At 41.5% G+C, this 17294-nt stretch overlaps 2 protein-coding genes across 3 annotated transcripts; one reads left to right on the top strand and one right to left on the bottom strand.

Annotated features, from left to right (window-relative positions):
- The first annotated feature begins 3766 nt into the window (after nucleotides 1–3766).
- On the top strand, nucleotides 3767–6546 carry LOC121746729 (rop guanine nucleotide exchange factor 1-like). Of its 2 annotated transcripts, none has more exons than XM_042140649.1 (5): nucleotides 3767–4254; nucleotides 4575–4691; nucleotides 4781–5310; nucleotides 5388–5744; nucleotides 5860–6546. In XM_042140649.1, exons 1-5 carry the CDS (start codon nucleotides 3993–3995, stop codon nucleotides 6292–6294), a joined length of 1701 nt encoding a protein of 566 aa, XP_041996583.1. In that variant the 5' UTR covers nucleotides 3767–3992; the 3' UTR covers nucleotides 6295–6546. The 2 variants fall into 2 exon arrangements, with proteins under 2 accessions (XP_041996583.1, XP_041996584.1); XM_042140650.1 differs by having other exon boundaries at nucleotides 3769–4254; nucleotides 5391–5744.
- Nucleotides 6547–9607: 3061 nt separating this feature from the next.
- Nucleotides 9608–16228, bottom strand: LOC121747650 (transcriptional elongation regulator MINIYO-like). Its single transcript, XM_042141726.1, has 10 exons — nucleotides 15899–16228; nucleotides 14622–15642; nucleotides 14206–14315; nucleotides 13929–14113; nucleotides 13689–13794; nucleotides 13322–13588; nucleotides 13042–13230; nucleotides 10652–12916; nucleotides 10321–10530; nucleotides 9608–10116 (listed from the first exon to the last, which is right to left on the bottom strand). The coding sequence occupies exons 1-10, from the start codon at nucleotides 16115–16117 to the stop codon at nucleotides 9928–9930; spliced, it is 4761 nt and encodes a 1586-aa protein (XP_041997660.1). The 5' UTR covers nucleotides 16118–16228; the 3' UTR covers nucleotides 9608–9927.
- Between the last annotated feature and the right edge of the window lie 1066 nt (nucleotides 16229–17294).

The following is a 17294-nucleotide window of genomic DNA, read 5'->3' as shown; positions in this document are numbered from 1 at the left end:
GAGGCCGCGGCCTTCACGCGGCTGAGCCGTGTGAGTCGCGGCCCTCCACTGCAGCGGGCCATAAAACGCGGCTGGGCCGCGAAAAATTATTATTATTTTTTTAATTTTCGAAAATTCTTTTATAAATACTACTAGTGGGGGTGGTGATGAAGACGTGCCGGATTCCGATGACGCCACCGAGTAGGAAGGGTGGCGTCTTTTGTGTAGTGTTTTTTAAAAAATTTCGTTGTATAATTTTCCTCTATCTATAATACGACGAAAATTTGTCTGCAATTCGCTTTTTTATTAAATTATGTTTATTTTCTAAATTATTAGGCTAATTAAATTTGTTGTAGTTAAATTAAAAAATATAATCAAAAAAAGTAAACAAATTAATTTTTTTTTGGAGAGGGCCACATTTCGTGGCCCTTGTTCTTTTTGTTTATTTTTACCATTGCGGAGGGCTATGAAGAGCCACATTTCGTGGCCGGGCCAACTTTTGTGGCCTTTAAGGGCCATTATTGTGGACACTCTTAGAAAAGCTTACTGTCAATATTTAATTAGGGCCCATCAAGGGATCATGACATTTTATCAGGTTGACCCATGATTAAAAAAAAGTTGGTGATCAAAATCTATCAAATTTCCAATGATAAAACGTGAAATTTATATTAACGAAATTTAATAGTTACTCTGAAAAGTTCAAGTTTTATGTTATCGAACGTGAAAGAAAATTACAATTATTGTTTTTTTAAAATAAGTTATTTGGGTTTCTTTTAATTCACCTCCTAAGTTTGATTGAACAATTAAGTGAAAAGGAAAAAGGGTATAAAAAGAGAGAGAGAAAAAAATAATAATAAATAAAGGCAGTCAATCTTTCCATCCGATCCAACGCCTGTAAAAGTGCGCTCATAAATCTTACTATGTGGACTACCTCTTCTTAGATTTTACAAACATTTCAATTATAACAAAAATAGTAAATAAAAAAGCACGCCGATTCCTCTCTTCCACACGCAATGCCATCTAGATTTATTTCAAGCGCACCACATACTATTTTTGAGGATTTTATCTCTTCAATATTGATTAATTATCGATTAATTCACATACTATATAGGAGTATTTAATAAAATAAAATGTACTACATTATGTTTTCATTGTTTTGAATTTTGAAGGGAAGTTTATTCACTCTATTATTCGAATTTTCCTCACATGACTCCTGTGAGGATGGAAAACATTTATGATCATGAGTTTATGACGTTGGAAATAGTCTGCAACAACATTAATGATTTTTATTATATGAATTATTGACGTTTTGAATGAAATTCCAACAGTCGCACGTCATTTAGATTAATTATTATACGTATATTCAACTTCATACAGTAAATGCAGACTTTGAGAGAGATTATTAAGAAAATAAATTAAAATTTTATGTAAGGAATAATTATACCAATAGTTATCCTACATTTGGCTATGTGACAATTAGGATTAGGTTATTTGTCAGACCATCAGCAGTGGGGCGCCCTAGGGCACGCCCTAAGGCGCACCCTATGGCGCGCCACGTCAGCATTTTTATCCTCCTCCTTCTCCACCTGCAGTGGGGCGCCCTAAGGCGCGCCCTATGACGCGCCACATCATCATTTTGTTGTTTTGTTTAATTAATTTAACTGTTTTCAAATAACACGTAACGAGTAAAAAAACGACTAAATAACAAGCGGCGAAGTTTTAATAATAAAAAAATTACACCATTCAACTAAAAAAAGAAAAAAACTAGGTCGGGCTAATTCCCAACTTCCTACGCAACTCATCGAGTAATGCACGGAGATACTCGGCTTGTTCGGGGTCGGTGCACTTCTTAAGGGCCTTGTGCGTCTGCAACATCGTCCTTGCCATCGACGTTGTAGCTAACGACGCAAACGCGGTGGCCGTCTGCGTCGGGAGCTCATCCGGGTCCGGAACAGGGGTTGCAGCGGTCGACGATGACGTCGCGGTCGCCTTCCCCTTGGCCTTCGCAGCCTTGATGCCGGGAGGACGCCGGGAGGACACCGGTGTGCCAGAACTCCCTTCATCCACGTACGTCCGGTTGAGGTCAACCGGATTAGTGCCGCTGCTCGTGTAGTCACCAGCTTCGGTGACCTTCGTCCTCTTCGGCGCACCAGTGTGCAGAATTCCACCTTGGAACTTCTGCTTCTCCCTCAAGAGCGCCCAGATGGCCTCGTGCTTGAACTCGCCGAACATCGACCGGTACGACAACATCGCTTTAGAGCGCACGTCGTGCACGCTCTCGCCGGTCCCCTGTGACCGCGCGCACTTCTCGAACTCCGCCGAGTACAAGTTCACTTGCTTCTTGATTTGATCCCAGTGCTTGCGGAGTTGCTCACTCTTGCGCTTGTACGCGGTCGGAGGCTTGACCGAATTGTAGAGGTCCGCGATGCGCTCCTAGTACGCGGTCTGTCTCTGGTTGTTGGCGAATATCGGATATTCCGATATATCTACCCAACACCGGGCCAAAGTGAGAGTTTCGTCGTCGGTGTAGTTCGTACGGCCGGGGGCGTACTCATCGCAGTCACCGGGAGGCGGCAACTTCTGCGCCCGCTGCCGGTTCTGCTTCGCCTTCCCCTTGGCGGCACCGGTCGCTGCGGGGGCAGGATCGGCCGATGCGGTTGGGCGGTGCGGCGACGGCTCTATATCAGACAACCCATACGATTCCGTACTGAAATCGGGATCGTAATGGGTGTTGTCGCCGAACGAACGATAATCGCCGGGTTCTGTACCCGGCCAATGCGCCTCTCCGCTAAACGTAGGGCTATTGGGGCTTGAATCCATTTCGTAGTAATTATGTAAATGTAAGTTTCGAAGATGAAATCGTGTGAAATGAAATGTTACAAATGAACGCTATTTATAAAAAAACGAAACCGCGTGCCATCGTCCGCGGCCTTCACAATGGGGCGGACGATGACGCCGACGATGGTCATCGTCCGCGGTTTAAGTCGCGCCCGAAGCATAGGCCGCGACTATCGTCCGCGGCCTATGCCACACACCCACAGTGGGGGCGGACGATGAATGGCGCGGACGATGCGCGCCATCGGGCGTGCCATCGTCCGCCATTGTTGATGGCCTCATGTGGTTGTGAGTTGTAGGCACAATAATTTTGTATTTTTAGAGGAATAATACACGATTAAAATACAGTTGATAATTTGAAGAAATGAACATAAAATAATCGGACGGTCTATGATATTCATGAATGTAAGTACGAAGCAGGGACAATATTAAGCGTCCATCAATTCTGAGAAGTTGAATTGGTTTTTTTGTTTTTATGACTCAAATTCTATTGGAAATTTATAATAAATAAATCATTTATAGCAAGGGCAAAACCGGAACAACAAACACCTACATTTCTCAAAATTCAACAGCATTTAATATGTTTTCTAGCTTTTTGCGAAATTTCTTTATCTTGGTTGGATGAAGCATTATAAATTACACATGTCCTATTAGCCATTAATATTTTATCTAGCGAAAAATGTTTAATTTTGCATATTATTCCGTAAGTAGTGGACTACTTAATTTAATTTTCTTACTTTTAAGTTGGTCAATGCAAATAAATTGGATTTATTTCCAAAACTGCCGCGAAATTGTGGCGAAAAGTCCAAAACCAATGAAACAAATAAGATTATCAACGACGTCGTTCACGTGACTATAAACGCCGTTTCCCAACAGACCATACACAGTGCACAATATATACCAAATTTAATCCAGTGTTTTTTATCCGTTGAGTTTTCACCCCGTTCCCTATTCGGTAGATATAGTGAGAGAAGGAATTCGGTAGATATATATAGAGAGAGAAAGAAGTAGTACTTGCTCCTTTGCTTTAATAGTTGTCGGCTTTTGCTTTTTCCACTCGCCATCTTCTCCGCCTTCACCACCACTCTTTTCTGCAACGAATTCACACGAAACGGCAGTGTGAGTGAAATGCCGGTGATCTGCATCTGAGATCTCTGCATTTTCCTTTTTCTTAGGCTATGGGGAGTGTGTCGTCGGAGGAAGCCAGTGAGGAGAGATGCGGGAGCTACAGCTTGAGCGCTGACATCAGCGAGTCGGAGAGCTCGAATGGCGAACTAGAGGAGGACGAGTGCGGCGGCGCGTCGAGCTCCGCAGGATTTTCTTCCTTCGCCGCCGGCGGTTCGGCGTACTTGTCGCCGACTTTTAGTTTTCCTATCATCGGAGGCAAAGATGTGGTGGTATGGGACGAGAAGCCGCTCAAACGTACCTCTGATTTGTCAGGTTTGCTGCTAGCTAGATTGTTTTCTGCGAATTTTGTCGTTTATGCTTAGGTGCTGCTTAGAGTGGGCAATTGAGTTCTGTGTTTTCACGATTCTGGTGCTGATTTTGCTATTCATTAGTACTGATGTATAGTTATTCACCGATCTAATTTTGCCTGCTCCGTTTTGGCATGAATTTTGTGCAACATTTATGTTTTTGATTTGGAGATTTGATGCATTTACTCGTAATCCATGGGTTGTACCCTAGAATCAGCGGTTTTTGCATAGGATTGGTGTTAGCCATAGCAATTCCCTAATTTTCTCTCTTTGGTTGGATTTTAGAAATTGAGATGATGAAAGAAAGATTTGCGAAGCTTCTCTTGGGGGAGGACATGTCTGGCGGAGGTAAAGGAGTTTGTACCGCGCTAGCAATTTCGAATGCTATCACCAATCTCTCTGGTATTTTCCGTTAGCCTCTGTCAACAAGTTTTGGTTACTTTTGCTTGTTTATTTTCTTCCTTTTTTTGACAGTATTTTTGTAATTGTAGCCACTGTATTTGGTGAACTATGGAGGTTGGAACCGATGGCTCCTCAAAAGAAGGCAATGTGGTGCAGAGAGATGCAATGGCTCTTGTCTGTGAGTGATTCGATTGTGGAACTTGTTCCCTCCATTCAACAATACCCGGGTGGTGGCACGTATGAGGTGATGGCAACCAGACCACGCTCAGACTTATATATGAACTTGCCAGCGCTCAAGAAGCTAGATGCGATGTTGATCAGCGTTCTTGATGGGTTTTGTGACACGGAGTTTTGGTATGTTGATCGTGGAATAGTTATGGATGATCACGATAAATATTCATCTGGTTCATTGTCCGGGAGGCCTTCAGTTCGACAGGAGGAGAAGTGGTGGCTTCCGTGCCCTAAGGTTCCTGGGAAGGGTCTGTCTGAAGAGTCAAGGAAGAGGTTACAACAATCCAGGGATTGCACAAACCAGATACTGAAAGCAGCATTAGCCATAAATGCCAATGTGCTAGCTGAGATGGATATTCCAGCAGCCTACATTGAAACATTGCCAAAGGTGATTATATTCTCTTTGTGAAACAGTTTGCTAATTCGTTGAGGACATAGTTTAATTAACTGTATTTGTGGTCTCAGCAGAACGGAAGAGAATGCTTGGGTGACATCATATACAAGTATATAACGGCTGATCAGTTCGCACCCGAACGCCTTCTTGATTGCCTCGACTTGTCAACGGAGCATCACACTCTAGATGTAGTAAATAGAGTCGAGGCAGCTGTGCATGTTTGGAAGATGAAAGAAAAGAAGAAACACCCTAATGATGCGAAATCTAAACGGAAGTCATGGGGTGGTAAGGTGAAGGGTTTTGTAGCTGATGGAGAAAAAAGTCTATTTCTGGCTCAGCGCGCTGAGTTATTGCTGCAAAGTCTTCGGCTTCGCTTCCCTGGCCTTCCACAAACTGCACTAGATATGAGCAAAATTCAATACAACAAGGTAGTTAACCAAATCTTGCTTTCCTCTACATTTTTGCCCTATCTTGTTGTCAAGAACACATGTTGCACAATTTGCAGCATGTAGAACTGCTTCTCACTAATTCTCTCTCCTGCAGGATGTAGGGCACTCAATTCTTGAGAGCTATTCACGAGTAATGGAGAGTTTAGCTTTCAATATAATTGCTAGGATCGATGATGTTGTGTTTGTGGATGATGCCACAAGGCGCTGTGCTGCAGCAGAGTCCCTGTCAATCTTTGGGAGGGGAGGTGGCTTCAACGGCCTGCCCATCCAAAAGAAGATGTCACCAAGTCCCTTCTCCATTCAGCACACGCCCTACACATCTCCATTTGCGACTCCAACCTTCTGTTCATCCCCGCCCATGCCCAATAGCCCGAGAAGGTCTGTTAGTCCACTGAACAAGACTTCCCAGACAAGAGTGCAAAACCATAAGTTCGACAAGATAGTGCCCGCTGATCTGGATAAAGTCTGGTCGTACACGGGAAATCTAGGGTCCAGGAGAGTCCCATGGGATGCCCCAGAACGTGATTGATGATCTAGATATCTGGTTGGTGTTAAATAGTGGATGATTCATCTTTATATATCCTGTATATTTGCCTAGTATATGTACCAGTTGAAGTTTTTGATCTTTCTTTTTAGCACTTGACAAGATAAATTAGGTTTATTTGTTACCGCAGTTATGCAGTTGCAACACTAAATTTGTGTTCTCTACAGCTTGTTGAGTAGTTCTACTAACTATGGTTGCTGATTTCCAGCATATTAAAGAAAATTATATCCTAGAAAATCTGAGGTTTTGTCTCTATTCTACCGACTTCTGTTTTTGCCCAAACTCATCGCTATCTTTACACCAACAGAAGCGATGAGACCAAATACATGTATATACCTTCACAGCTACAGAAGCAACTCTAATGCATTTTTTGGCAGTAGAAATTAGAATGCAAATCTACATTATCAGATAAAATTAGTTATGAAACTAGTATGATGGCAGAAAGTAGTCAAGGAAAAGCACAATATTCAGATAAAGAAGCTGCTTCAGCAACATGTACTTCAAATCATTGAAAGAGAATCATTCAACAACAGCTCTAAAATGATGTAGTAATTCTTTAAATTTTGAATACACCAACTAAAATTCTAGTATTTTTATTGTTCAATCTTCTAACAGAGCTAACGCTAGAAAACTGAAACTTATAATACAAAATCGAAAAGTAGCACCTAAGGGGAGCACTGTGGATACATCAGGAGAAACGAAAACCTTGGAGATGTGAGTTAGCAACTGTGCAAGCTGATAGAAAATGAGAGAACCAACCACACTAATGACTGGCATCTTCATAGGCTTGCTTATCACCTTTCCAGCATCATATATTCATTTGATTCATCCCAACCTGCACGAAACGAAAGGCAACAAAATTCAGACGACTAGCTTCAACAGAGGAAAATTTTCACTCATTATTTCTCACTCGCTTTTAGCCTTTAGCCAGTCATCAAAGCTCAGGACCTAAACGACAGCGAATGAGCTATCTACACACCATCAGTTTTATCTTCAGCATTGTTACATTGTTTTCCTCAGAGATAACTTCACTAGTTACAAGTATATTATGAAAAAAAATATTCCAAGCACTAGCAAAATCAACTGCAGCACACAATGCTGATCAATAAGCACAAACAATACACATATAAACCAATCTTTTAAACAAAATGCAAAGTGTAAAGCTCAAATTTGCTAAACTGATCAAACAAGAACTCACTCCGTTGAAAAAACCCAATCGGGAGAGGGCAAAGTATCTCCGAATAACCATCAACGGGTCCAATGCTCCCGCTCTCCAAATCAAACACTCCAACACAGCCCCTCCTCATCTTCCCTACTGCAATGCTGGTCAATGGTTGGCAAAGAATATGCAGTTCCCCTAACATTTCTCATCACTAAAAACCTCTCTAGCCGAAGCTGAAAATGCGCAATTATCACCCAAGAAGAGCATTGTCTCCTAAATCAGTAAATCTTAATCCATTTCTCACCATTTTCATCCAGCCCAAAACGGGCTTTTTCTTCTTTTGTTCTAAACTAGAACTTAGGTTCCTTATCTGTTCTAGACTTTTTTTTTGTTCCGGATTTGGGAGAGACGCATGACCCTCATGCGCCTCCTTTTAATGAGACGCATGACAGTCATGCGTCTTTCATAGAGACGCATGAGGGACATGCGTCGTTAATTTTTTAATTTTTTTCGGGCAAAGACGCATGAGGATCATGCGTCACTGGCAAAGACGCATGATCATCATGCGTCGCTATTTCTGACCTGGTTCAAACAATAATGAAATAAGCACTTCAAATGCGGTGATGATAAGCACGTTGGGTGACATGACACCTGAACCAATAATTGCTAGTCCACTAAGATAGGTAAACTCCTAAAGGGCTGATTTTCTATCCGACAAATAAAGGGTGGTGGACCATCCTAGCCTATCACGTTATTATATTGTGAAATGTGTGGTCAAATCACTGGACAAATACATAAAATAAGGGGAGGTGGACCATCCTAGCCCATCACATGATTTATGGTGTCAAATGTGTGGTCAAATCACTGAACAAAAACCAACAAATTAAAGCAATAAAAACCACTGAGAACCGGAGCGAAGCAACAAAAATAGCGACGCATGATGATCATGCGTCTTTGCCCGTGACGCATGACCCTCATGCGTCTTTGCCCGAAAAAAATTAAAAAATTAACGACGCATGTCCCTCATGCGTCTCTATGAAAGACGCATGACTGTCATGCGTCTCATTAAAAGGAGACGCATGAGGGTCATGCGTCTCTCCCAAATCCGGAACAAAAAAAAAGTCTAGAACAAATAAAGAACCTAAGTTCTAGTTTAGAACAAAAGAAGAAAAAACCCAGCCCAAAACACCTTAAATTTCACAGTTGTTTGTCTCATGAACAACCATCATTGAAACCTTGGTAGTCAGCAGGCTGAAGCCTCAGATACATATCCACCACCAACAATTCTCTATCAGATTCCACAAGCAATTTCTTATCACAACCAAAAATTGAACACGAAGCAACACTCAAATTCATATCAACAGTGTTGACAACAACAATTCGACCAGCGTTATCGGCTGCGTAGAATTTCCCCTCCAAAGGATCACGTCATCATAGCGCGAAAGCAAACCGTCAATTAGCGTCCATTTATCGTCGCCAGACTTACACACCGGAAATTAACCGGAAACGTTCATTGTTAAGAGCACAAACAACACGTCGACTTTCTCCACGTAGAGATTCGCAGCCTCCCCAATCGAGCTCGCCGTCGGTCTGAAATTGATATACTGCCCCCAATTTCTCTTAAGAAACTGAAGAGCTTCGGGAAGGACTTGTATTGAGATCGATCGGCCACGTTCTAACAATAAATTTTTAGAATGTTGATTAATATTTTTATTACAAATTACGTCATACGAGTTAATTAATTATAAATTTATTTTTAATTAGTTATAATTTTATACTGGTAATTTTTGGTTTAGATACCTTGCGTAGATATTCTAATTCAAAAGGCAATAATCAACTTTAACAATCCAATAAAGTAGTATATAAAATACTGTAATATTACTCCATCCACTAGGATTTGATATGGATCTTGATTCAAATATGAAATTTAATTCTACTGCATAAAAATATGACATGAATTTCGATTCTAATATATTCATGAAATTATTGGTTTCTAAAATTACAAATTTTGCCATAATTTGGTAAATTTCATTAACTTAAAATTTAGTCAGGGAAGTCAAGAACTTAGCCTTGTACTGAATTTTTCATGACTTAGGAAAAGAAAATAATTCGTGAAAAAAATCACTAAGAGACAAGTAAATAATTTTGAGACTGTCTTCTTGAATTTAGTGATATCCGAAGATATTTACATTCTATAAAAGATCAAATAATGACTTTAAAATCAAATAATGAAGGGGGGAATAGATTGTGCATCTTACCCAGTTGAGAATTGATTGGATCCAGTTTTTTTCAGCCAAATTCGGCCCGGCACAAATTGCTCTAAAACTTTATTACACCTATTATTTGACAGACGGCCAGGCCCAAACACAGACCCGGGCCGGGCCAGGCCGAGTTGAGATTGTTTACAAGAGCATCAAACATCCAAAATCATGATTAACTCCATACTAACAGCCACCTTATTCTGAACTCTCTTTTCTGATACAGGCTTCAAGCTTTGCCACTTGAGGCGCACATCCATCACAAATTTTTCTCAGAAGTTGCAACCTCTTTTCTATCTCCGACATAGGTAGAGACGAAGCTGCCGTCACCGCTGCCTGCGGCTCGGGCTCAGGTTTCTTGTTGCATATCAGTTTCACCATCATCCCCTGTCAATGATTCACCACTATAAACAAGTGTTGCAGAAGCGCAGTAGAAAGAGCACATATTCCTATCGTATAACAAGGTAGACGACACGCTATGGTAAAAAGCGCGTTCATTACAGGCACTAGGCAGAGTATAATGCGCATGGTTTCACCTGGATTTGTAACATATACAATATGTAAAGATGAGTTGATGCAAGAGCGTCATACCTCGTGTTGCAGCCTGCGAGAATAGTCGCGCATCAGAGATTTCGCGAGTTTATTGCGCAGTGAGAGAGTAGTATCACCAACACTGCCGAATATGAAGGATGAAAGATGATGCAGAACCAGGGAGAATGCTACTGAGCCCCTGTTTGCCCCTTTGTCAAGGGCGCCAGAGGTCCACGATTTCACATAGGCTTCCAGGATGCTCTCGTTATCCTGCAGGCAACTTGAACTCAGTAAATTTTATTCAATGTAAGATGTGTGCCTCTATCTTCAGACAGAACTGAATTAAGATCTACACGCGCACAGTGCTGTATAATAGAAAACTGACACTCACCTCGATGGGTTCAAGGTAGCCATCAGCCTTCGCGAGGCACTTATGTAGAGGCGGCAGGAGCTCAAGAACACGTGAATTAGATAAGGTATTCCACGCAGCAAGCCTTACAGAATCTTCAACGGATTTATGTAAATACATTGCAACCTGCCTCCCAAATATGACATCACCATACGATTCAGCTGAGAACTGCTCCACTAGAGTTTCGATGAATGTAGGGTAGCTATCGTGGATGTATGATGCAAACTTCAGGCGCTCAACACCCGTGTGACCGAGCACGTCTGTACACCTTTTCTCATCAAGAACTTCGCCATACACATTCTGCAAGGTTTCGTAGAGAGTCCTGCTTTTCTCATCTTCCAGAACACCCATCCCACAAAGTAATGTTGCAGACATCGCGTGCAGTTTCCAAACAACTGGAACACATTTAGCAGGCGAGCGGAGCTCAGAGCTAAGAGAAGTAGGGATGGCTTCGATAGCCAGGAGAAAAAAGAGTCCGCTCTTAGCAACTTCTAGAATGTCTGAGGCCACCTCTGAATAGGTTTCACCATGAGAAGGACTGGGCGGACATGTGTTATTGTTTAACTGAGTGGTGGAGATTGCACTGAGAAACCAATGTTCAGGAAGAGGCAATCTCTGGCGAGCCCACTCCAATATTAATGAAGATGAAGAAGACATCACTTCACCAGCTTCACTTGTCGCGTTCATATCCTCATGAATAGTTTCCATAAAACGAACTTTTTTCTTTGTAGATTTTTGGCTTGGATGGTTGGTCTCAGGCATGGTTTTTCGTTTCTTCTTTGCACCAAGCCACCTGGTTCTAAAGTGAGAGGCCAAAACATTAGATATCAGTGCATATTCTTCATCATCATAGTTCCACTTGAAAGAACTGTATCCTTTTCTAAGAGAGAGGAACTTATGAATGCCATAACTCAGATGCTTGAGTACAGGAACCTGGAAGATGACTTTTAGTAACTTATCAAGGACTGAGCTACTCCATGGGCCCACAATTAAACAAGCAGTAAGGACGCATTCTATCTTTTGCATTGTGCAGCCTATCTCTTCGGCTTCTGATGGATCCACAGTAGATGGAATCCCAAAAGCTTCAAGCAAGTAAACGAGCAATCTTGCGTCTTGCTGAGCCAACAAAGAATTTATGGACCAATACCCTCCAGCAGAGGCACCCCAGCCGACACCAACTCCTGGAGCAGGGCCGCCTCTACTGAACATCTCAATAGGCCGCAGGAATTTCCAGTCACTAGTAATTGCTTCCATTGAAGTTGACAGCAGATACTGTATTTCAGTAGAACAGGACTTCAGTATACCATTAGCAAGAATCTTATCGTCCCTTGAGAAATTGTCATATCCAACTCGTGCTGAATGGATATCGAGATTTGCATGTGTAACCAACTTATCAACAGAATCTGCTACTTGGAAGAACCCTTGGAGGCAACATTGAGAAGATATTGCAAATTCAGGACTTCCTTGAAGTCTCAAATCACATAAATACTTTACAAAGGAGCCATTTTCAGAAGGATCACTTGATCCTCCAGACCTGATATACCCATTTTTAACAAATGCAAGTCCAATCTTAGGAACAAACTCTGGCAACCATGGCAATCGGCCATCAGGTAAGCTCGTAAAGTCCTCTGGGATGACAGCTTTCAGCACGCTGGCAAGCATACTTAAAACAGAAGAAATTATCCATAGCAAGGAATTTACTTTTGAATCCTGGAAACAGATCCTCTCACCATCATTACTTTGGGAGTTGAAAAGTCTCGATACGTATGCAATATTTTTAACTTGTATCCACTCAATTGCCGAATCTATAATAGGACCAAAGTGTCTCCATGACCAAGGGTCTGTATCTTGAACAGTATCTGTGGGTGTTTCTTGCATGCTTGAATAGAAGTTCGGAAGTCTATCAGCCATAACTCCAAGAAGAAGATAAGCTTCACTTGTGATGGCACAGTATTCATTCATCACATCATAGCTGGTTAACTTCTCAAAGGTAGGTACACTCAACCATGCACACAATGATGTAAATAGGTCAGAAAAATCCGAAATACTATATCCATAATTAACGGAAACCTTCCATAGACGCAATTGTTCGACCAGCATAGCAGATGAAAGTATGCAGGACTCTCTCCCGGACTTGACCCATTGATCAAGAGAAAATGGATAACGGTACAAGTGCCAAGTCAGTTGACGAAAAATTCCATTGTTAATAAATGTTGAGCAATTCTTCCTGCCATGCCGAGCCAATACCTTTAAACACCACCACAAGAGTAGAAAGATTGATTATTTATCAGAAAAAAGTAAATAAAAGATGGATAAGCAAACAAAATACATCCGGCAGCTTAAAAGGGAAAAACTGTGAAACCACAGCTCACTTTGAATAGAGTAACGGATTTGATTTTACTGGCATTGATTTCCATTTGTTCATTTGAAGTAAATCTTCCAGCAATTGTCTGAGCAAGCCTTCCACAGTCCAAAACTGCAGCAGCACAAGTTGGAGAATGCTTTGCTAAAGCTATCAATATTGATATTAAGCATTCCTCTAGTGGTGCAGCAGGATCTGTCTGTTGACACGGAATTGATAAATTTCCATTTTGTATTAAGAATCGCTGAAATGACGCAGAGAACCTAAAACAATTTGAATAAATATTTTACCTGTAAGAGATAGCAGATCCTTTCAAGAGTCCCCATTCTAACAAGACCAGCCGCAAAATCCTGCCCTGCAACAACTACATCATCCTGAATAGTGTGCTCGCCCTCACCTTCAGCTTCGTCATCCACCATCTCCTCACCAAAACGAAGAATATTGGAAGGCTTAGTATTATACTTCCAAAAGCCACCACGAAGAAAACCAACATTAACATCTGGTTTACTTCTGAATACAGGAGCAGTACAAACATCTTTCGAATAAGTTGGTGTCCGCTGAAACAAAAGTTAATATATATAAATTACAAAGATGAACTCATACGTCATAACTGGAGCCAAGTATTAACAAAATATCTTTTGAGAGATAAAACTCTACCTCCAACATGTCAAATAAAATCTTGTTTGTATCATAACTCAATGCACTAAGAATGGCCTTGGCACAATTGAGGACAACGCTATTGTGGTTGTCATCAAAAGATATTCTACAGACAATATCAGAAAGCATCACGGTCAAATAAGTATCCAGATTTAAGGTTCATAAGCAATAGCCTATATGTTTCAGTCAAACTTAAAGGAAGAGAACAAACATAATAATCCATGAAGGTCACTGATTTACCTCAGTAATAAAGCAAGCTCAGGTTCCGGACCCAGAGCATAAGCCCAAATAGCAACCCAGTCAGCAGGCTCCACAGAATCAGCAATATTAGAAACAGAATCAACTTGATTCTGAATGATTTTAGAAATTGCCCGATTAAGAATAGCTGCAATTACACTTAACGCAAGTGTCCGTTGGCCCGGAACCTGAAACAAGTGTTCCAGAAGTAATAATGGTTATGGGATACATTCATATTTACAAAAGCATGTTATCTGGTAGAAAACAAGTTCTTACTTACCACACTTCTAGCTAATGCTAATGCTTCTTTTATTGTGTAACCACCAGCACCAGGATCACCTTCAGTTCGAAGATAATCACGTTGGGAAACATTGTTTGAATTGAATTGGCCTACATTTACACAAATTTGATCAGCATCCCTGGAAAAATTAAAGTGAAAAAAATATCTTCTGAAACTAATTGACCTATGACAGATCAAAGAGTGACACCTTCAAGAGTAAGCAGGAAGTAAACATATAAATGAGACTATGTTGGTGTTTGGCTGAGGTTAAAAGCTCCTGAACAGCCTTGGATAAATACGCTCCTAAACTAAGCTGTAAATAAATACTACAGAATACACGTTTCGATAAACTGAAATAAGGCTCATGCATCAGCATTCTAAATATGTACACTTGTGAAGCTCATTTGTACACTTACCAATATTGGACTCCATACCAAAGCCAATAATGTTTCCATCTAAGGAAAATCTCACATCTCTAACACGCTCAACTCTTTTGCTCCAAGCATTCCATATGCTACTTTTATCTGGGTTTGCATTTGTAGAAACATTGTCTTCCTTATTTTTTAATGCACTTTCAGTTTCTATTTCCATTGGTTCATGAGAGACAGTGTTCTCAGAAATTTTAGGCAAAGCTTCCTCATGTTGCATATCAACTGATGCACTGCCCGTAACATCTGTCTCATAAGACTTTTGCCTCTTGTCTTTTCCTTGGCCCCTTTTCTTCAATGCATCAATCAATTTTGGGTTCAGCTTAGCCATTATCTCAGCTTGTGCTTCAGCAAGTTCTTCAGCAGACATATTTGCTAATCGAGCACGATTCTCAGCATCAATCTGACTTTGAAGACTGCTTTCTTCTCCACCTACTGACGCCTGCCCTGAGAAATCAGAAGCTTTATGTGGTTTCGGCATATTGTCCCTTTTCAGGTCCACTTCTTTACTCAATCCATTCTGCCATGTAGACGCCTTCACCACAACAGTATTTCCATCAGATTCAGCAATGCCATCCTGTGGATATTGCATAGTTTGAACATTATTTCCATTTTTGCCATATTCAAAGCTGTGAAACTCCGTGGCATTTGCCAAATGTGATGCGTCTTTTGCTTCTCCTTTCGCCTCTCTGATTTTCGAAACATTATTAGTCACAGTCACAGACTGAAACTGTGCATCACCATTAGAAGCCATGTTTGTCTCTTTCGGCTCAACTTCACCCCCATTCGAGCACCTTCCCTCTTCCTTCTCATGGAACCCCGAGCTGCCAGCTTTTTCCGCAATCTCCCACCATCTACTGAAATCCAAACCCCTCTTCTCTTTTCTTTGTAATGGATTAGCAGCAGCAGCTACTGCTCTCCCCTCGAAATCTTCCTCTTCTCCAGCAAGCTCATCTTCACTGTCTTTGCCATTATGAAGGTTCGAATTTCCAACGTTAGGAGCCCAATGCTGTCAATCAACATCACCACATCACCAGAAATATAATCAGAGCATCCGCAATTCTCAACAATCAAATGCATCCAAAGAAGAGAATAACACACAATATTATCAATAGAACTCAAATTATTCCATCTGAAAAAGGAACGATCAGAAGCTACAACTGAACCTAACAAAAAGGGGGAAACCAATAAACAAAAGAAAAACAGATACCTCCCATACACAAAGAAGCAAGTGACAGAGAGAACTAGAAGAGAAGAACAAATACCGGGCCGTGTGAGCGGTGGCGCGCCAACGGAAAGGGCAGCACGGTGGGACGCGGCCCTGTGGGCGGAGCCAACGGCCTAGTCTGCCGAGTTTCGGAGAAGCCCTTTTCTACTATGCCACCAACCAGCCGCGAAACATCATCTTCCCCAATTTGAATTGAATTTGCTCCTAACATCTTGGATTTCAGATTTTTGCTCTCTCTGCTTGCATACTCACTCATGTTGAAACTCACTCGGAGGCTTAAAATCAAACACCAGGTGTTCGTTTTCGAATGCGAACTGCATATATTACTTCAATTAAATTTCAATCCAATTCTGCCTCTCAAACCCTGAAATTATACAATAGAAAATGTTTGACTAAGAGCATAGCGGATGTCCCACTCGGACATCCACTAGAACATCCCGAAAACACCTCCCGCCACGTCACTAGGACTTCCCATCCCACTGCCACGTCAATAGGACATCCCCTTCACAATCCGCCATTCCCATCACCCTTCCCACTAGGACTTCCCACAATGGCGGACGTCCGCCCGCCCGTCGTGCCGACGTCCTACCCGGACGTCCGACCCACGCCACAATGGCGGACGTCCGCCCGCCCGTAGCGCCGACGTCCGAGGACACCCGACGTCCTCACGGGACGTCCGTATCCGACCTCCCCTGCCACAATGGCGGACGTCCTGGTCACCCATCGCGCACGTCCGACTGGACGTCCGCCATTGGAGATGCTCTTAGTTTTAAATAATTGGTAAAAACAATTAAGCTTGCATCTACAAGGATTTAGGGCCATACTCCATAGTAGTGTTGATAATTACAGCCATCCAAGTTGCGATATTGGTTGGGCCTGCATTCATGCCCACCATAATTTTTTAGTTCTGAAAAGACCAAAGCTATTGTTTGGGCCTTGCCGATCCACTATATGCATAAAGAGGCCCACATAATAGTATTACCAATACTCTATTTAATTGGACCTAATTATTCTAATTCAACAAATGCTCTTACAAAAGTAGTCTAGTCGAATGACATATATTGGATAGAAAAAGCATGCTACATCAAAATAATAGTAGTAGTATAAAGTATTCTCTATTTTCTTTTATATGGGGTCCAAACCTAGCAAACCATCCAATTCACATAGAGTAGGTGTCGATCATATGATAATTTCTTGAAAATTTTTATTTAATCAAATAAATAGTGAAAAGGAGCAATGGGCATTGCTCCCCACATGTTGGAGTTGGCAGATATGGTTTTATCCACAATAATGGTCTGAAATGGATTGGGTTTGTGAAGAGTCATCAACATTTCGAAGACTTGCTGATAATGATCCTTTGTCTCCTTTTCCACACCACACACTACAATTTATAATTTGGATCCCACTATCTTTCTCTGCATTTTAACAAATTA

This window comes from Salvia splendens, chromosome 9 (genome assembly GCF_004379255.2).
Source record: "Salvia splendens isolate huo1 chromosome 9, SspV2, whole genome shotgun sequence".
Classification (NCBI taxonomy): domain Eukaryota; kingdom Viridiplantae; phylum Streptophyta; class Magnoliopsida; order Lamiales; family Lamiaceae; genus Salvia; species Salvia splendens.
This window is presented reverse-complemented; position numbering and strand designations above follow the sequence as displayed.